A 21,986-nucleotide genomic window follows, 5' to 3' on the forward strand; every position below is an offset into this window, starting at 1 on the left:
AGTAACCACCGACACCACCTGTAGATGATGTGACAGGACTGAGGGCCCTGATTTGGTGCAACATGTAAAGACTCAGGGGACGAGGTGATTCCATGAGGCTGGACCAGGTCTGACAGCTCCTCACAGCTCCATCTGATGGAGGCAAACCTTACAAACCTTGTGTGATGCTGCTTCTGTTGGGCTTTGATTTGCTGGGCTGTGATGTCATGATGTCTTGCTGCTGTCCAGCTGAAGCTTCTGTCAGCTCTGTGATGTCACGGCAGAACACACACTGCCACAGAGTTCAGCTCACACACACCAACCCGTCCACACGGAGACACGCTGACACTCATCTAGCAGCTGTTTGATTTCCATTGGATTTGATCACAAACTCTTTTCTGACACATCCACCTCATCATGGCCTGCAGGTCTCTGCAGGCCTTTCACTCTCCACCTTCTCCTGCCTCCAGGAGACTTCTGGGTGAGTATGAAATCCTGTGGAAAACCTCCAGCCCTTACATGTTAATCCAGGAGATTCCCTTTAGTCCAGCTTTTTACTTCAAATGATGGATCTGATTCCCGTTGCTGAGCTGTTTTCTCCAATCATGATCAAGTTTGTCCTCTGGCTTGATGTCCCAACCCGACAAGCAACCTGAGTTTTTTTTTTTTTTTTTTGTATTTATTTATTTTTTTTACCACTTGTAGGCAGGAAGACACAGACCTGCCCAGCCAGGATCCAGAGGCATCATGAAGTGGGCAACATCCTCCCAGTGGAGGACGGCCCAGCTGACAGGAGGTCAGCCAAGACAAAGAGGAAGGCCACCTCTGACAAAAGCCTGCAGGAAGAAGCAAAGAGGATGAAGGGAAAGAGCCCAGAGCCTCACGCTCAGTTAGCAGAGGAAGTTCAGGCAGGAGCAGCTTCACCCAACAGCAACACTGCCCCCTTCTGCTCTGAGCTCCCCAACAGGACTCTCAGCAGAGGTCAGACCACCGAGAGGAAAGACTCAAGATTAGGATTTTTGTTGTTGTTGTTGTTGTTGTTGTTGTTGTTTTTCAAGTACAATAACAGAAATGTGTGTGTGTGCAGCTGAATTTCAGGCCAGATACTTGCAGACACAGCCTCTTGGCTTTGGATCAGTGTTTGCTGGCTTCCGCATCGCAGACTATTTGCCTGTAAGGTTCACACCCCTAAACACACACACATACAATTTACCATTCCCCATATAATATAATGTTGCAGTGCTGAGTGTGTGTGTACCTGTCTTCAGGGGTGGACACAGGGGATGTGGGGGACATGTCCCCTGTGTCCCCTGCACTTTAGTCCACCTACAAACTGTTAGAGTCCAGTCACTAAATAGTTGATCCACTGTCCCGCCTCTTCCCCACTGCAAATGTTTTTCTTCTCTTTTGGTGTTAAATGCTTGTGAAAGACATCCAAATGTTCCCAAAAACATCTTTCACAAACATTCAACCCTTTGAAACCTGAAGAAATCCACACCATGTCTTTTAAAAACATGTGAGAAAAGGCCATGAGCAAATGAGCAAGAAATGACCTGAAAATGAGCAAGAAATGACTTCAAGAGTTACAAGAAAATGAACAGAAAATGACCAGAAATGTGCCCCAAACAACAAACTGACTCAATAAATAAAACAAACCAAATAATCCTGCATGGAAAACTTAAAACAAACGAACAAACAAGAAAATTGTTTCGACTTATTATGAATCAACATTTCAAATTCAGTTACTAGAAAAATACCAAAAAATAACCAAAGGAAGACATTTACCCCAAATCCCCCCAAAACCAAAACAGGCCTGCATGTTTAGAAATCAAGTGAAATGACCAATTCTGGGGTCAATTAATGATAATGTCATTTTAAATATGGAATTATTATAATTTTAAATATAGTTATCGGGTCGTTTTTCTTTGCTACTGTTATGGTCATTTGTTTGCTCAGTTCCTGCTCTTTGTGTTTTCATTGGTAGTTTTCTTGCGTTTTATTTTCAATTTTCTGGATAGTTTTGTGGTAATCTTATGCTGATTTCAAATACTTTAATTTGAAATACATCACATTTTTCAAAGAAATCATGTTGGGTTTATACATACACACAATAGAAGTGACACAAAGGTGTTGATTTATTTTTATGTTAAAAAAGACAGAAAGTCCTTGAGAAATGTTTCCTCTGTGTGTCTTGCAGGTTGCTCTTAAACACATCAGCAGAGAAAAGGTGATCTGCACACCAAAGGTGAGTCACTGATTCTTTGTGCTGAAAGCATCAATAATGTCGGACATGTTTGACATGTCCTTGACATTGCTGGCTGACTTCTTTTCCCACTGGGCGGTAACAGAAGCATCTTAGACAGTGTCAGGAAATAGTGCATGTGTATTTGTGTGTGTGTGTGTGTGTGTGTGTGTGTCTGTGTGTGTGTGTGTGTGTGTAAAGGTTGGTTATTCCTCTTCTCAGTCTGTTGCTTTTTTCTTGCACCTCGACCCACATGGTATCTTTGCTTTAGCTGCTCAATGGGAAGCTGTATCAGTTCCCCCTGGAGGTGGAGCTGCTGTTACAAGTGGGAGCAGGAGCGGGGCCGTCGGGCAGCAGCGCAGCAGTGACGCTGCTCGACTGGTTTTACATGGAGCAGCAACTCATCCTGGTCATGGTCATGGTATTTATCAAAAATTAAGCCTACAGTGCATCAAAATGTTTGACTGTAAACGGTACTGTAAATATACACTTGCAAATTCTTGGTAAATAAATGGACACAATTTTGGAGTCATGGTAGATGATGTGTTTTCAGAATTGTATCTCAAAAAGTGAATTTTTGACAGCATTTTGGATTTTGCTCTCATGTGAACAATTGGAATAAATGCAAGAATGGCATTTTTAAACATCAGTTTTTCACTTATGGAGCAAATCAATCATTGTTAAAAACAAATTACCAACATCTCCATGCTGTCTAGATGCAATATGTGTATTTTCAGATTTTTGTCTTAATAACTAAATTTTTGACAGCTGTTTAAAATCTGCCTTTCCATGCATGGCTGGCTGCTGTCCTGTATGTCAGTGATTGGCTCAGTCAGTTTGTGAAGCTACATGTGAAGTTCAGCTCAGTGAGATAGAGGTCAGGCCTCGGTGTCGAAGATTGTGAGTTCAAGCCTCAGCTTGTGCAACATTCCCACGTGTGAAAACTCATCACACTTTGCACAAAGGTCCAGTCCCATGCCGACCCTGACCATTGCTGCACAGCAGCTATAATGTTTATTATATTTTAGTCTGCTGTGTTCATTTTGTCCCTATTGTTCCTCCATAGTCTTGTCAGCTTGTTTGTCCTCACACCTGCCCTGCATTGTCTCATTAGCCCCGCCCCTGTGCTGCATGTCTTTGTTGTGTTTTGACCAATCATCTGTCCCCTCCAGGCCTGTGTCCTGCCCCTTTTCTTACCAGGTGTGTCAATCAGTTCATTTTGTATTTAAGTTATATTCTTCTACTTGTTGCGTAGAATTGCCTAAAAATGCCCGGACCCGACCCATCGCTGCGCAGCAGCTATAATGTTATCCTCTTTGAATCATGCGTGCTTTCTTTTTAAACTTGCTTATTCCAAAAATAAATGGAAGCAAAATCAGTCCCTGACAGAAACTCAGAAACTGTAATGTCCTCTGTCCTTGTGTATTTTCATGATCAGATGTGCACTGTATCAGTCCAGGGTGAGAATACAGTGCAGGGAACCCCTGTCAAACTCAGCTAACCTTTTAGGGTAACATATTTTAAATGACTAAAATACCACTGATAATTTCAATTTATAACTAATTGGCAAACATCTAAATGTGTTATGGAAAATTAACGGTATCAAAATGAGTAGTGGGATTATCGCGTCCTCTGATTTAGTAAGACATGCTGTAATGTGTTCACAACTCAAACATGAAGTTAATTTTGATGAAAAAATAACAGTGTAAGGGCTCAGAGCTAAGGACATATGATGTATCCAGTGATAATTTGTTACTTAAAGCAGTATTTAATGCTTTTATTTTACTGAATCTCACTGATGTGCAGTGTTGACAGGTGTTAAACATGTTAAAGTGTGTCAGTGTGTAAAGCAGGGTGAGGTAAAGAGAAAAACCACAGGAACGTTTTATTATGAGGAGGACAATGAAAGCAAAAGTAAGCGGCCTGGTGGCGTGGCTCTGGATTTCTCTTTCCTTACTTCGCATCAGCCACTGAGTCATTCCTGTTGGATGAAGCTGCTCGTCTTGTTGCATTTCCTCACACAGCCAGCACACAGTGCATCGACCTCCCCTGCCTTCCAGTGAGTACTGCGTATTAGTATATTAATGTTGTTGTTGTGATCAGCCTATTATTACTGTTAATGAATGGGGTTTGATAATGCCTTTAAAGTGGAACCCCCAGTGTGTTTCATATTGGCAGTGGTGTCTGTTCTGTTTAGCAGACTATTCATCCGTGTTAGTTTTCTGAGAAAACAAAACTGAAAGTGAAATGTGTTGTCTGAGTGTGCGCGACATGCGTCTGCCCTGGAAAAAAAATATGGCAATGTCTTAACGCGAATTAAACGTGAATATTAACACGTATAAGTTTTAAGTCAAAAGATAGAGCCTCCCGTAAGGTTTAGCGGCTGATGTTGGCGTCCAGCTCTGACCCCCTCCCCCTTCCCTCCACCGGCCTGGAGATGTCGGAAGTCCGCCAGCCTCCGCCTGCCTGCCTGTCTGCGTGCGTGCGTGCATGCGTGTGTGTTGGTGATGATGTGCTAAAGTGTTCGCTACAGCCTGCACGTGGCCTCTCAAAAGAGACTTAGTCATATTTACGACACAAATCGATCTATAATACCTTGTCAAAACGTAGGCGAAGGACAAGACCACGTCAGAAGCATAAACATGACCACGGTGGAGACTGGCATGACCCAGGGGCTTTCAAAGAGACCCTCAGTTTGGATTTCATGAAAGCCACGGACCCTCATCTGAAGTGGTTTTGTCCTAGAAACCAGGATATGAAACATTTATTAAGCTCTTTGATAATATGGGTAATGTTGGGGAAAAAGAAGGTTAGTGGCTTTATCTCTTGACAACACATTGAAAACAGCTGACACAGCCTGTTAGAGCTGTTTCAACTGCACTCTGCTGGAGGACAGCTCATTCAGCTTAGCATGACAGTCTCAAGTCTCATTCAACAACATGTGTCTGCTCTCCTGCCTGGGCCTGACAAGCCATCTCAGGTCACATGCTGTGGTATTCACATGAAAATGTGACCACAGGGTAGAGAGAAACCACCTCGGCCGGTCACCAGTGGCATTGCTCCCTCTGTGATGATGTGTTATCGCCAGAACTGGACTCAGATTTCCACCTATTCACAGTTAGAGGCAGTGGTCAGTACTGAGTGAACCATTTCCATACACTCCATGCAGCTGGTGCAAGATGCGGACCAAACTGTGGCACAAAATGCTTTTAGTGCGCAGTTTTCAAACTCAGGAATTCTCAGTCAACAGAGCAAGCAACACTGAAACATGTCCACAGCACATGTTGTGCACTCTTTTTGAATCTGCTCAGATTTCCATGCATCTGTCAGTGGCAAGTGATAAAACATCACTCTATTCATTTGAATGTAATTGTGTTTTGGATTCACAGATCTCAGTGAGTGAACTTCAGAGGCTTCACACAGTCAGGATTCTTGCAAACTTTCATAGACCAGCATTCACTATGAATCCCAGGCTAACCATTCGTCAGCAGAGGGCGCTCTGCTCCCAGCTGGGACACGTCAAGCTGAAGCTGCTGTACAAGGCCAGCATCCATGGTTTCACTGGTGCAGCTTTCCACCAGCAATGTGACTTTCAGGGTCCCACAGTGTCAGTGGGCTATAATGCCACAGGCCACATCTTTGGAGGATACACCAGTAAACCTTTTAATCAGTCTGGGCAGTATGTACCAGATGACAGGGCATTTCTCTTCACCTTCAAAGGAGAAGCTCTTCTTAAGTATCAGGTCATCAATTCAAACCAGGCAGTGAAAATGATAGCTAACTCTGGTCCTTATTTTGGAGAATCACTGGTTCTTGTTAATGGAAGCCAAGCAGTCGTCTATAGCAATCCAGGAAACCATTACAACTTCCCTCCTGCAGAGATGCATGGCAACAATCTTCAGCTAACTGACTGTGAAGTCTATCAAGTCGAGGGTGAGTTCAGTGTAAAAGACTGAATTGTGATGCTTAGTCATTCCTTACCAAATCTCAATGCAAATACGAATGGTGCTATTTTATAAAAACATTGTCATTTATCACCTTCAGTTGTGACTAAACATCAAACACAAACCTGAGACTTGCATTGTCCCTTTAAATAATGTCTGACTTTATCACAGTATTTACTTTATATTTTATCATAAAAATGACCATCAGACTCCATTAGCTCACAGAACGCCTGACTTCAGAAATGTATAAGTCATCTTTGATGTTGACTTGCATTCCATGTAATTATCATGTGAATGTGAAGATCTGTTTTGTTCACCTATGAAGAAACTCTAAGACTGAGAGTTTATCACAACAAACAAACATGAATATGACAAGTAGACCTAGACTGTCTCACAGATTGTAAATTTACTTGTGATTTGATGGTTTTGGGTGTCTTATTACTTCTCTCAGTTACAGGATTGGGTTTTATTTGTCAGTCTAATTTTATATGTAATCCTGGAAATGTTTCTGTCAACTGTCAAATATCACTTTGACTTTGAAGACTGCTGATTCATGAGTACCAGCAAATTGGGTAAAATCTATATGTATAAAAGTTGTTTTTTCCCCTATCCACAGAAAGCAAGGAGCTAGAGAAGCCCTGGAGGAGCATAGTCTGGGAATCTGAGTAAGATGCATATATGCACTGTTCTTTGCCATGTTACGTCATGCTTTAATATGTTGCAATATACTGTACCTCACCATGTCATGTATTTCACAAAAATATGATGTAGTGCACCATGACATTTCATGCTGCCATACCTTGCTATGCATACTGTGTAAGGTAACATTTTATTATAATCCTTACCAGGCATTAGTTAATATTCAAAAGATTACCATTCCCTCACTGATAAATGCATGTAAACTAGGTTTTACAGACTTTGAATATGGCTGCCACATGGTGCATTACATCACCTGGAATAAAAGCCTGTCCTAGCTTGGATTACAATGAAATTAATGTGTCTTATTGTCTGTAATAGCCCACTTAGTTGTATGTAGCCTATTTAACATTTGTGCATTTAATTTTGAAATTAAATTAAGTGATACTTGTGCCTAACCTATGTATTATGTGGTATGCACAATATTAGGAGTTTTTCATCCTGGTCCTGGAGGCCCAGAGTTCTGCTTGTTTTCTATTGTACCAATGTGTTCATTGCATTTACTTGGTGTTGAAGGTATAAATCAGTCCTGATTACAGACTGACTGAAAATCAGCATGGCTTTCGGTCCTGAGGAGCAAACTCAAACCACCATATGACTTAAGTCTACTTTTGTTGAAGTTAAAAAACTTCTCTTGCTCTTGTTGCAACAGAAAGAGGAATGAGTTGATGAACAGTATCAAGACGTACAAACCCATCAACAGTTCAGTGCCCCAGGCTCGGATCCTGCTCGTCGGACCGGTGGGAGCTGGGAAGTCCAGCTTCTTCAACTCCATCAACTCAGTGTTCAGAGGTCACGTGACCAGCCAGGCCATCGCCGGCTGCGCTGGCACCAGCCTCACCACCCAGGTCAGTTCTTCTTACTGACTTGCATTTGAGGAGTTTCATTTCAAAATGTGGTATGATCAGTGTCACTTCAGTGTGACCTGATCAGTTAAAATGTGTCAGAATTTTATGAGGCAGAGCTTTTAACATATCAACACGTGTAGAGAGATCCTCTAACCCCTGGTGAGCTGGAGCTCAGCCTGAGCTCCTCTGGCAGAGGTCTTCTAAACAGCACTATGATGCTGATGAACATCACCATTTTGCACCCATCCAGTTTCGCACCTACACCGTAAAAGCTGGACGGGAAGGGAAACCTCTGCCAATCATCTTGTGTGATACCATGGGACTGGAGGAGAGCACAGGGGCAGGGCTTGATGTGGATGACATCGGCAACATCCTGAAAGGTCACATTCCAGACTGTTATCAGGTACAGCTGTCTCTCACATTCCTCTATAAAATGTTTTCTTGGCTTTCAACAAAATATTAACATGTGGCAACATATGGCAGGAGAAGCAAAAAACTGATTTCATGATTGGTAATTGCTATGCTCACTGCTTTGTCTCATTTTTTGTCATTCCCCTGTATGGCTCAGTTCAACCCCTCTGCTGCTCTGCATCCAGAGGCCCACGGCTATCGCAGCTCTCCAGGACTTAAGGACCGGATCCACTGTGTGGTCTTCATCATCGACGCCTGCAAGGTCTCCATCATGCCCACTAAGCTGGAGGAGAAGCTGGCTGCTGTCCACAGAAGGGCCAACTTTATAGGTTAGTCAGTCATAACATAACACAAAAGTCTTAGCGAAGTCAGCAAGCCAGGGCCAGGGAAGAGTTTGGCTCTGAAATGAGATATCCAACATTTGCAACATGTCTCACATTTTAGAAACAACACACACTTAAAATACCAGAGTGTGGTGGTATGTTGCCAGAATCTAAGGAGCATCACCTGCGTTTTGGTTTTTCCTCTCCATTTGGAAACAGGGAGGGTGCCATGGCCATATGTTGTCCTTATCACCTCTACCTGTTGTGCTTTTGTTTTACAGGGGTTCCCCAGCTGGTCCTGCTGACTAAAGTGGATGAAGCCTGTCCTGTTGTGGCAGAGGACCTGACAAATGTTTACAAGAGCCGCTACATTAGGGAAATGGTGAGTTCTAGTACCCATTGTTTTCATGTAAATTACAATTAGTTGTAGCTAGCGAGGTTACTATGCTGCAGACCCTACCAGCTCTCAACTTCAAAAAGGAAAATAACAATGATAACTTTTTGTTGTTTAGTTTGGCTCACTGCACTTTGTGTATGTGCTGTGGAAGTGGGAGATAGGAATGCAGTTTTGTGGATTAGCAGCCCAGGGGAGCACAGAGCAACTGATCAGCTTCTGTCCCACCTCTTTGCCCTGCAACATGTAGTTGGTTCACATCACAAGTGCTCCCATAACCCTTTGAATGGTGCAAAACAGTGGCATCATATATCAGGTGTGATAGTGCCCAGCCATAACAAGCTTGAACACGTGAAGTCCAGACATATCCATCATGCTTTCTGTCAAGTGGGACCAGGATTGTTTTAAGGTAAAGCCTCTACTAAATCTGTTGGTTTTGTGTTCCAGGCCCAGGAGGCCAGCACCCGGCTCGGTGTGCCGCTGTCCTGCGTGGTTCCAGTGAAGAACTATTGTGAAGAGCTGGAGCTGGACCAGAAATGTGACATCCTGCTGTTCAGTGCCGTCATCCAGATGCTTCGCTTTGCTGACAACTACTTTGATGACATCAATGACCGATCAAGCTCAAAAAAAGATATTGATGTTGTGTAATAACTTGTTAAAATGTAGTGAAATGTTGTAGTAAATGAGTCAAAAATGTAATGTTCGTAATACATTTAACACTGGCTGGCAATTATTGCAATATATAAGAGTGTAATGTTTTATTTAAAAGATTAATTATCAGGCAGTTTATTTACTTAATTGGATTTTGGGATTGGATAAGGTATGTGCAATATAAATGTTGGTCTCCAGTCAGTAGTTTGGGGCTATTAAATAACAGAGAATTTGGATTCCATGTCTGTTTGTTGTTACTGTCTGATTGTTCTGTTGTTCCAGGAAATATAACTTTCTCAAATGTCTGTGATGACTTGATATAAATGATGATGTTTATTTTCATTTCAATACCTACCTTCAACTTGTGCTTTGGGTTCTGTTCATAGCAGTGAAATCTCTCACTGTTCTGCTTGGGAGTCACTATGCAGACCGGTGAATTTGCAGTAGGTCATAGAGTATCAACATTAAAACACACTCATCCATCCATCCTCGTTGGCATGATTGGTTCTTTTAACATGGTAAGAATCAGAGCAATAAATGTTTTTCCACACTAGACCAACTTATAGCAAGTAAATATGATTAAGTGACTTAAACAGGACACAACAGCTGTAGGACTCAAACCTGTGACCTTCCAGTCTTAGGCTTTTCTCCAAACCAGGGAAAGATCTTATCCCCGGGCTTTCTGCTGAGTATGTAACCCGTAATTGGATAATGCTTATAAAATAAAAACCTCACAGCTGGGTATCATAACTAGTTGTTTTTCAGTTGTGTTTTGTCTGTTTAACCTTTCAACAGATGTGTAATGTGCAGCCTGTATTAACCACAGTATCTGTTTCCTGTGTGTTTTGGCACGAAAGCCAAAGTTATGTTCTTTTGTCCTGAGTCAGTGTCGAGGCAAAATCAAAAGCGGTGTGGCAGAAGACGCATGTGGAGCTCGAGGCACAGTAAGTCCACAATCAATTGATGTCAGGGGAAAATTAGTGTAAAATAAAAAATATTAACTAACTGAAATCATTCAGGAGGTTGGAGTGGGTTGAGCGATGGGGGTTATAAGTCTCTTTGGTCTAATGTAACAATATTTGCCCAGCTGCATTCTGTAATCATGTTGTGCTTTCTATATCAGATCCTAAATGATTTTTTTTTCTTCAGTGAACTGATATTGATCCAGGTAATACAAGATCAAGACAAAAAAAGTATTTAAGCATGATAGTAATAAATAAATTAATAGTAATTAAATATAAGTCTTTCTGTCAATTTGTTGGACAGATAATGTTTCAACATGTAAGGCCAAAAGGTATGAGTGAACTGTATGTAAAAAGTGTCAAAGACAGTTTGTATGTCACTTGATTAACTCTTCCAGAGCAGCCTCCAGAGTTAGTGAGCTGAGTTGTAGGAATCTAACCTGTGATCTTCCAGTCACAGGTCAGTCTCTTTTAGTCACCAAGTTACCCTGCTGCTAGTTAAACCATCTTTACAACTGACAGCAATCAAACCAAAATCAAGACAATACATTTAATTGAATTTAGGAGTGAAAATTTGAGTTCATTGTGGATTCCTCTGCCTTCATAAAGGCTTGATAATGAATAAAAGCCATAATACAACATTATACAACATAAACTCTTTTGGTGACTCCATCTTATGTATAAATGAGCCTTCCTTTTTACCACTGGACACATGAAAAGCTGCATCACATTAAGTTTGGAGTGCAATTAATGTTGTCTGACACTCTTGATTAAAATACTTCTGTTGTCCTGCATTTATCCACACTCGGCGATCAGAAACCTATTTGACGTTCACTGCCTCAAACTGAGTATTGATGCTGCTGTCACACGTAATTCAAGTTATGACTGTTGCTAATTAAGTAGCCTGCAATAAATCTGATAATGCTTTTAAACCAAAAACCTCAGGATGCTGCTTAAGTTGGTTTCACAGTTGTTTTTCAGTATTTATATCTATTTCGTGTGCAGATTGGCACACAATGTCAGAATCAGTCAGTTACTTTGATTTGGACCAAAGACAAGGTAGAATCAAATAGAATCAAAGGGTGTGTTGCAGAAAAGGAGCTACTCAAGCTGGCTGGTATGGACAAAAAAGGAAATGGTAAAACAAAAGGGATTATGATGTTTAATGGCAAATGGAAATGACAATACAAAGCAAAAAATACTTTTGCTATCCATGCCTCACAAACAATAATGTTCTCCAACAATTTGAAACCAGCTTGTACTGGTGTTGGTGATACTGGACAGATTCATGTCCACAGCGTGGCAGTTTCATGATTTCTAGTGAGAGTGTGTTGGGCTGTGAAAAGAAGCCGGCTAAGTCAGAGTGGACTCCTTCTGTCTGGGTCCACCCACACACCCAACTTTACATATAAGCAGCAGGTGGTTATTGAGTGCGTGATTACTGAGAAGAAAAAAGGGGAAACGAAAATGGGTAAAAGATTATAAAATACTGGGGGAATTTTGTGTGACTGTTTATACAGTGAGTACAGTATTACTAATGGGGGAAAACGCTGGAAGATAAAATGTAAGAGTAATGACTGTGGTGGGATTAATTGATAAACATTATTTGCTGCTTATATTTGTTTTACTATTATTTCCATTTGCCATACAACGGGGGATACATGGAGGAACTCCGGGGGGTACGTGAGATTTAAAAATATATATATTTTAAAAAATAGCATCCATCCAAGGTTCCTTAAAAATCATTATTTAGGCCAATAAATATTCATTAAAATATAAATTGAAGTTCATAAACAGAATTTTATATTCAGAATTCAATTTCATCATCCTGAAAAACGCCGAGACCCCCACCAGGACGGTTTGACCTAACCTGGCACAACCTGTCAATCAATGTCAAAACTCAAACAATGGAGTTGTGGCTGAAGCATAGCAGCAATGCTGCTGAAAACAAGGAGAGACAAGTGCCAAAGAAGGTGAAACCAGAGCCGGCAAGAGTCCGTCAGTATGTTGAAGAATATGTTTTAATGGGATTTATGTTAACAAGTTGCAATTCAGCTCAGGCATTGTGTTTTTTTCTGTGGGGAGAAATTAGACAACAGTAGCATGAAGCCAGTACATCTCCAGTGGCATTTTAACACAAAACATGGATGTCATGTTGATAAGCCACCTGAGTTTTTTAAGAGGAAACTCTGAATTCAGGTCATCAGAAGACACGATGCGAAAAGCCTCCACGGCGTCAGCCAAAGCCCTCCAGGCCTCTTATGCGGTGTCTTTGCTCGTAGCTAAAGCCAAAAAGCCATCCACTATTGCTGAAGACCTGCTCCCTCCAGCCACTGTTGTACTGGCTGAGACTGTACTTGCCAAAAACGCAGTGGAGAAATTAAAAAATAAGTTGTTTTGTTTTGTTTTGTTTTGTTTTTTTCAAACGTTTGAAATTTGAAAGTGTTTTTCAGTTTCAAAGTTTAATAAATCAGACACTGATGGCACAGTGCTGTGTTTTACCACTTTTTTTTTTTTTTTTTTTTGGCTGAAAAAAATATTTCATAGGGGGTACATCTCTGAAAAAAGTTTGAGAACCACTGGTTTAGATCATAACCATATGAAAAGCTACAGTGCACGGTTCACGGTAATGGTTGCTGCTGTTTGTTGAGCTCCAGTGTTGTACCATATGACTTTTGTTTGACTGGACAGCTAACTTACGGTCAGCAGGGGGCTGATTCAATCACCTATTAATTTTGTAAAGACCCGTTGCTTCAACCCCTTTTCCAAATGGTTTGAATCTAATGGTGCCAAAATTGTGTTTTGTTTTGTGAATAACTGTAACAAAATCACTGTATGGCTGTGCCAGGCAAGAACCGAGCAGGCCTGGCAGAAAAATAATGAAGTAAAAAATATTGTTCTTGCAAAAATGGGAAAGAAATAACAGAAATCAAGACCTGTGAAAACAAGCTCTGCACTTGGCAATGCCTCTTTAACTTTGGGTCCTATGAAGTTTTAACACTAGCCTGTCTCTGCTGCATGGTCTGGTTGCATCTGATCTCCTTGGAACTCCAGCCTTCTCCCTCAGCTCCCAAACATTGGCTGATGAAATATTTGATTAGAATATGGAAAGCTAAAATATGTTGCTGTGCTGTAGCACTGCTAAGTGTGCGCTGAATTTAGTCTTGTTAAACCAAGAGTAGTTTCCCCTGGGCAATTAATGAAGTTCAAATATCCTACTAGAAAAAATCTGAACTCTATTTCTCTTTAATGGTTCTGATTCAGAGGCAACAGTGAGCAACCTTCAGAGGCTTCACACATTTGGGATCATCACCAGACCAGTGACCACCATGACCTCCAGGCTAACCAAGAGTCAGCAGAGGGCGCTCTGCTCCCAGCTGGGAAACGTCAAGCTGAAGCTGCTGTACAAAGCCAGCATCCATGGTTTCACTGGTGCAGCTTTCCACCAGCGATGTGACTCCCAGGGTCCCACAGTGTCAGTGGGCTATAATGCCACAGGCCACATCTTTGGAGGATACACCAGTAAACCTTTTAATCAGTCTGGGCAGTTTGTGCAAGATGACAGGGCATTTCTCTTTGCCTTCAAAGGAGAAGATCTACTCAAGTATCCAGTCACTGAGCCAGATTATGCAGTGAGAATGATAGCTAACTCTGGTCCTCATTTTGGAGAAGATTTTGTTCTTGTTAATAGAAGCCAAGCAGTCGTCTATAGCAATCCAGAAAACCAATACGACTTCCCTCCTGCAGAGATGCATGGCAACAACCTTCAGCTAACTGACTGTGAAGTCTATCATGTGGAGGGTGAGTTCAGTGTAATCAATGGAACTGATGATGACTTATTTGAGCAAACAAAAAATGTGACGCTGACACTGTTTCCTCTGGCAGATCGGTGGCCTTATTACACACTTTGGCATGATATTGAGTTGGTCTGTGTGTGCGTGTTTGTGTGTGTGTGTGTGTGTGTCTGTCTGTCTGTCTGTCTGTCTGTCTGTCTGCATTTTTAAATCTACAGCAGGTGTATCCGCCTTGAGTTTCTAAAGCATACTGCTGAGTTGTGGTCAGCACATAAGGTAGCCCAGAACTGGGTACTATAGTCTGGAAAAGTGGAGATACACCTGAGGGAGATCTGCGCTCTACTGAGTACACTCCTCTTATGTTTTATTTGTTCATCAGTTCCTTCCATACGCTGTTGTCAACAAATGATTGAATCTGTGCTGTTTTATGACACAATGTTACATTAATAGTTCAGTAGTTCATTATTACTGAAGAACTATAATGTGATAGCATCCTTACAAAAATAGTATGCACGCGTCCCTTAATGGTTTTTGTTTCCTAATCTAAATAACATTTATTACAAACAATGTGATCAGAGCACACATAGAGCAAAAGCAACAACTAATAATAGAAAAATTTTGCACCATTTTTTAAAGGTTTATAATCCATTGTTTTAAGTATAAAAGTTTTTTTTCCTCTTTAACAGAAAACACAGACCTAGAGAAGCCTTGGAGGGACATTGTCTGGAAATCTGAGTAAGCTGGATAGATGCATCATTCTCTGCCATATTGTGCCATGCTTCATTGTGTTATACCACTTCACTACACTGTTCAATAGTATACAATACAGTGATACGAAATCATAGTGCAGTGCACAGTACTACAATATATGAGGATATAATGAATGTCTTCCAAAGATATCCCATACTGCTCACAGTGCTATGTTATGCAGTAGTGTACAATTTATCCCAGAAAAGCCAAAAGAAAAGCTTGTTGCATTGTGGCTATAACGTTAGTAAAAGTGACACAGTAGACTGCCATAGTCCTAGTCTGTGTTCCAACACAATCTCAGCCCTAGTTTGACAAGAGTCAGCTCAGTTAACATGGACAAAACAGCTTAACTGAGCAAAGCAACTGATGTTAATGTGAACACCTTCACCACTATAAATGGCAGCCTCCACTAGTTAGCTGATGTGATTTTTTAAGCAATTATTATTATTGTTGTTGTTGTTGTTGTTGTTGTTGTTGTTATGTATTTTAACCTTAATTTGGTAACAGTGGATATAAACAAAAAGGTTTGGAGAGAGTGAGATTAAATGTAGCAAAGATCCCAGGTCTTGATCCCAGGTCTTGATCCCAAGACATTGCAATTCGACTTCTTGTCTATTCCCCATCAGACTAGATGATTAAAGGAATACTTTGCCCATAATCCATAATAATTGTATCAAGCACTCACTGTTCTGCCTTCACTCTCTAAAAAACGTGTAAATCAAGTCTTACTCTCAAGCCTTGATGGTAAACTTGTATTTCATAAACGCTTGCCAAGTCTGTTCCAATGGAAAACATTAGGGGCCCTATCTTGCGCCAGACTCCCGAAACCCGTTATTTGCGGATTTAGGGTTGCTCAAGAGGCGTTCCCCCGTAAAAGTTGCTATCTTGTGCACCTCCCGCTATCCGCAAAACACCTGCGCTACCCGCTATATTATGCATAGGCGTGTTTTGGGCGTTACGCCAGTTAAACCAATCAGTGTGCCAGGTGCCATTGCCTTTAAGGGCAGGCTGCGCTATCCTAAATCCTAAATCCTAAATCCTAAACCCGCGATGGAGAGAGGGAGGTAGATTTTCTCAGGGGTTCTACTGAGGCTAAAGCAAGTTGGCTTTATATATATACATATTATATATTATATTATATTATATTATATTATATTATATTATATTATATTATAGGCGAGTTAATTCGGGAAGTGGAGCCACATGTGTCCAAGTGGACGTGTCACAAGGTTGTACTGATTGAGTAAAATCCCCGGGTCACACCACACACACACAAGAGGCAGAGGTGGAACTAAGTGTAAACTAATTTACTGACAAGGTAGATTGGGCAAATAAAATATTAAAAATAATTAAAGCTGCAAGCAGCGTTGGACGGGCCCTCGCCCCCCCGTGCACGTCGGGGACGGCGTGCGTGTCGAAGTGTAGACAATTCGTCCGTTTGTGCCAGTTTTAAGGGTATTTTTCGGTGCCTTTATTTTGAAAGAGTTTTGGGCTTTTATTTTGAAAGGCCGCGGAAGTCCTAGTGTGTGACCGACAGGACTACTGGCAGCTGCTGCATGATCACACCAAAATGCAGGCACACACTCACTCACTCACTCACTCACTCACACAAACACACACACACACACACACACACACATACGCACGTGCACACACACACACGTGCACACACACACACACACACACACACACACACACACACACACGACGCCAACAAATACCCACTGGTAGTACATTCGCTGCTGGTGCCCCTCTGGCCACTAGCAGCGCCCCTCCAGCAGATGGCGCCCTTAGCATGTCGTAGTGTGTGACTGACTTGAGTACTGGCAGCTGTGGCATGATCACACCAAAATGCAGGCAGACAGAGAAATCCTCATTCAATCCAGTGGAGAAATCCATAAAACCCACCCCTGTTTGAGGCGTTACAGCTCGATCACCGTTTGAGTTACAGACTTGATTCAAAGCTTAAACGAGTCACGAGACTCGGATCTATAAATCTCCCATTTACATGATTTTGCTATCTTTTACCGTTTTTGAGTTATGGCAGTTTTAGTTTGAGAGTGTTTTCTGCTCCCTCTGAGCTCTTACAATGGGTGTGTATTGCGCATTCCTGAGGCAGCTAGAGTGAGTCACATGTCCAGGCCGAGTGCAGAGCAGAGCACACCAGAGTCAAAAACGTTTGAAAACTCTTCACAGCTCCCACAAACTTGGTCCAATCCACATCAAAACTACATATTTTTCCATCTGCATAGTTTTCAAAGCTGTCAGACTTTTACTTTAGACTCCAGGGGCTTAATTAGTGCCAAGTGTCAGCCTCTTCACACCAAACTCCATGGGAAAAAATGAGGTTTTGGCTCTGGCCACTCCGACTTTGAGGGCTTATAAAATCCAAACGAATTGAGTAATGACGGAGTCTTTAGCAACTTTTGTTCAGCACTGTGGCCTCTGTCATCTGTTAAATTTTCAAGCCGCTGCCATTTACGCCCTGGGAGGAGATAGATTTTGTTCAAAGCGGAATTTTTGGCGAGAACGTGAACATTCCAACGCAAATTGCGGACTTGGTTTTAGAGGGGGGTGTCAGTGCGTGATTTGTAGGGCTTGATGAGACCTACATTTCGGCATTGGTTTGGTCTTTCTAGCACATTCCTGTGGGCCGCAGCGGCTGCCTTTGTATGCCTAGGTGGCGCTACCGAGCCCATTTTTGCACTTAGGGGGTCCGTTTGTCCATTTTATCAAATTTTTCGCCAGACCTGGCCTGCGTGCCGAATTTGGTGAGTTTTGGAGCATGTTTAGGGGGTCAAATTAAGGGTTATTTAGACGTAATAATAATAAGAAAGGAGAAGAAAAAGAAAAAGAAAAAAAAAAAAAACACTACAATAACAATAGGGCTTCGCACTGTTCCAGTGCTCGGGCCCTAAAAACGGTACAGATACAATAGGGCTTCGCGCTGTTTCAGCGCTCGGGCCCTAAAAATAGAGCACAGCTGCTGGCTTATGATAAAACAATAAAACGTGCTGGCGTAAGTGTCCAATTAAAACAGTCTTTCCTCTAAACAGTCTATATGAGTAATATACTCAGTCCACTCCGGCGGTGTCCCGGTATCAGTCCAACCATGTGCGTGGCGAGGCTCTGTCGGGGTGTGCATTGAAGCCGCCTGGGCGCGCTCTCCTAACAGCCCACACTTTAGGGATAGCGGATAGCGGGTGGTCCGCTATCCGCTAAAGTGTGTGCACAAGATAGCAATTTTAGGGATAGCGCATGAAACACGCCCACGGACACACCTCCAGGCACAAATGACGGAGTCGGCATAACGGATAGCAGGTAGCGTGGGCGCAACATACGGAAGTTCCTAAATCCGCAATTCGCGGATAGTGGGTAGTGGCAGCGGGTAGCGGGTGGCACAAGATAGGGCCCTAGGTGCTTAAAGTCATCCTCCATTCAATGTCTGACTTTGAGTGCACTGATTTGTATCTGCACCAAGTTTGTCACTAGAGGGGTGTTTGCACAATCTTCTATTGAAGGGACAAGTGACTGTGCATTTTCCTAAAATCTGATTCAGATTCAGACGTACACTGCACCATCTGGATTTGATACAACACATATCATTAGCACCAGCCCTGCTCACCAGTTGTTGTCAGTGTATTCAGAGCATCCCACACCAATATTTTATTTTACAAAAAACAAGACCAACTTGAACAAGACCAGCTTGAAATGATTGCTTCACATGAACAATATCAGTGTGACTAAGAGAAAAAAAAATTCATGGTTAGATTATCAAATAATGGCACAATTTTTGAAACTGTCACAAATAATACTTCCACTTTCTTCTTCTTTGAACAGAGCACTGATTTGCAATGAAAGTTTGTAATATAGAATTATATTTAAGCAGTTTTAAGGTAGTAAGAGATGTTTTTTTATGGAAGAAAACATAAATATCTAATGTAGATGATGAAAGATTAATATGGGGGAGGCTGTGTTCTTCAGATGATAAAAAGCATTCTTGGTTATGTTTCTAATGTGGAGTTCAAAACTAGGATCTGAATCAGAGATAACGCAGAGGTTTTTCCCTCGTTGACAGAAGTTTACCGCCACTGCTTGCAGTTTCACATTGAGATTTTCTCTCTGAGCTTCATTACCAATAACCAAGACTTCAGTTTTGTCCTGATTGAACTGTAGAAAATTATCTGTCATCTGTAACACAGTTAAAAGGGGCATCTCTAGGCCTCATGTTTCGAGGAGACACAGTAATGCAAAGCTTTGTATCATCAGCATAGCAATGAAAATTTATGCTGTGCCTCATGATGACATCTCCATGTAGCAGCATTTAAAGGTTAAAAAAAAATGTAGTACCTAAAATAAAACCTTGAGGAACACCACAATTCATTTTATAGCTTTTAGATGAACATTCATCCATGCTTGAAAAAAATTCTCTATTGGTGAGATAAGATTTGAACCAATTGAGTACAGTGCCTGAGAGGCCAATCAGACCTTCACAACCTCAGGTCCAATATATCTATATTGGATCTGAGGTTGTGAAGAAAATATTTGACTAGAATATGGTGCAATTTTTCAAAAAACTATTGTGGTCTTAAAAGCAGTTGGGAAAACACCCATCTGAAGAGACTAATGTTAAGTAAATATTAAGCTAAAATGCTTGTGTAAGAAACAGAGTTGGGAATGGGATAAATGCAGGTTGCTGGTTTTAATTGGAAAACATTTCTGCCAGTAATCTCAGCATCCTTCTCCAATGTTTCCTCACATAAAAAAGGTTCTGGGGTATCAGCTTGAATGGGCATGATGCCATTGCAACTAGCCATAAAAAAACTTAAGGGAATTTTTACAACCAACACATGATTCCTGCTCCTGCCCACTCTTGAGTGCCTGAGGTTTCTTTACAATTATGTATTTTTGTCTTTCTGATTGAAATAACTCTTAATTACATTAGACAATCCACTCGTTAACATTATTATGTCATAATTAGTCTTCAAACCTTGTAGCAAATTGCAATTCAGACCAACCAAAAATGTTTTCTGAATCTCAAGCAGATGGTTGCACATTGCTTTAAAACCTTAGACTCTGTTGATTTATAAAGGGGGTATTGTATGCCAGTGTATATATGCACTTGATTACTTTAATGAATGGTTTTGAAGTTGAAACCTTTATGTGTGAAATTTAATCTATGCCAAGTTAAAACATGAGGCTATTGGACTGAGAATCACTGCTAAATATGACACAAGTCTACATTTGCTCTTTTTCCAACAGGAAGAGGGTGGAGCTAATGGACAGTATCAAGAAGTACAAGCCCATCAACAGTTCTGTGCCCCAGGCTCGGATCCTGCTCGTCGGACCGGTGGGAGCTGGGAAGTCCAGCTTCTTCAACTCCATCAACTCAGTGTTCAGAGGTCATGTGACCAGCCAGGCCATCGCTGGCTGCTCTGGCACCAGCCTCACCACTCAGGTCTGTTCCTGATTCTTACTGACTTGTAGTTGATGAGTTTCATTTTAAAATTTCAGAAGTAATTTTTATTTCCAAGTCAAGCATTTTTCTGTCTTGTCAAACTTTTATGTCTAAATCTACATGCTTTCCAACCAGATGCAAGTTTGATCATATTGAAACACCAAAGATGAAATTGATAAATACTATTCCTGTTGGTGAAAGGAGCACATCACTGTTTTATGTTCAGATTTGATCTCACACCATCTTGATAAATGGGGCCCAATGTGAAGAAGTTGCAAATTCCATTTCAGTCTCACCTCCAAGCCCCTCCCACCCACAAGTATGCATTTGTATGTGGTCCTATTGCTTACAGCCATTACATATAGAAAAACATGACCAATGCTCTAAAATACAGAGTAAATTGAAATATTACAAAAGTGGCTTTACCTGTCCAGCAGAAATTGCTGCATTTTGTGAGTTCCTTCACTTTCCCTCATTGAGTTGCCTTGGTCCTTTGTAAAACGTAACAACATATGTCAAAGTTGTGATGGACTTAAATGGAACGCTCTTGCCCTTGCAAGCCATCAGCCCAGGCTGTGCTGTGTTGCTTTTTGAAGGTAGCCTAATCACAAATATGTTGTCCCATTTTCCTTTTTATTTATTTGTAAATTTGGGTTTTGTTCTGTCTGGCCATGACAAAACCACCATGTTTGAACTTAGGGACACTCTCAACTGCATGATACTAGAGCATCTTAGAAGTCAGTGACAGACTTTGTAGTTTTTCATTGGACATAAGGCCCACCTGAACACTTGTGTTTAACATTGGTACAGCGTTGTCAATTGATCACCACCTGGTGATGAGTTGATTCAGATGGTGCGGTCAGTTGCCAGACAGGCCTGGGTAGCCCAAACAGGTAGTGAGGATGTACTGGGGACTTGGAATGTTCTGTCTGGCCAGATTTCAGCTCCCACTTCCAAAGATTTTTCTGTGTTCTGTCAAGTGTTGGGGATGTGGAATCCAAATAAACCTTGTTTGAAACCCTTTATTGAACTGACTGCTAGGAAAGCTGAAACCAGTCATGCTCATCCTTGTGGCAACTCAAGAACCTGCTGGTGGACACCAGTGTTTAGAGAAGTTGTCAAGTTGAAGTGGGTCCTCTGTGCCTGGTTGGCATAGGGGACACCTGATTTAGTGGAGAGGTGCCAACAAGCTAAGAGAACCACAGCTGTTCAGGGTTTTCCCTGCCTTATAATTTCTTAGCCGCACCGCCTAGACGTTTTCACCGACCGCCTAGATCAAATGAACGAGGAAAGGGGGAAAAAAACGCACATCAACATATTCAATCTGCGGCTCCTTTAGGAATCTGATGTTGATGCTAGCTTGGATTGTCCGGAGGGAGTTAGGCGGGTACTGGGCCATACGTCATGAAATACTGACAATGGAATTAACCAATCACTGCAGCGAATAGTTTCTGCGTGAAGAATGGCTTTCAGCCGCAACACATCCGTTGTAGGCTAGGCGGTGGTGGAATGTATTAATTGCCTAGCGTGAAAA

General features: G+C 41.6%; 2 protein-coding genes across 2 annotated transcripts in view; both read left to right on the plus strand.

Moving 5' to 3' along the window:
• Positions 1-4,210: 4,210 nt before the first annotated feature.
• Positions 4,211-9,485, plus strand: LOC115357891 (interferon-induced protein 44-like). Its single transcript, XM_030049651.1, has 8 exons — positions 4,211-4,280; positions 5,611-6,154; positions 6,782-6,830; positions 7,514-7,709; positions 7,960-8,112; positions 8,278-8,449; positions 8,725-8,825; positions 9,285-9,485. Exons 2-8 carry the CDS (start codon positions 5,683-5,685, stop codon positions 9,483-9,485), a joined length of 1,344 nt encoding a protein of 447 aa, XP_029905511.1. The 5' UTR covers positions 4,211-4,280; positions 5,611-5,682.
• A 937-nt stretch (positions 9,486-10,422) lies between these two features.
• The window catches only part of LOC115357803 (interferon-induced protein 44-like), a 46,006-nt gene continuing 34,442 nt past the window's right edge, over positions 10,423-21,986 (plus strand). The window contains exons 1-4 of the mRNA XM_030049504.1: positions 10,423-10,432; positions 13,715-14,251; positions 14,931-14,979; positions 20,257-20,452. Of these exons, the coding sequence (XP_029905364.1) occupies positions 13,780-14,251; positions 14,931-14,979; positions 20,257-20,452 (717 nt within the window). The 5' untranslated portion in view covers positions 10,423-10,432; positions 13,715-13,779. The remainder of the gene's footprint in view (positions 10,433-13,714; positions 14,252-14,930; positions 14,980-20,256; positions 20,453-21,986) is intronic.

Source organism: Myripristis murdjan, chromosome 4, assembly GCF_902150065.1.
Source record: "Myripristis murdjan chromosome 4, fMyrMur1.1, whole genome shotgun sequence".
NCBI lineage: Eukaryota > Metazoa > Chordata > Actinopteri > Holocentriformes > Holocentridae > Myripristis > Myripristis murdjan.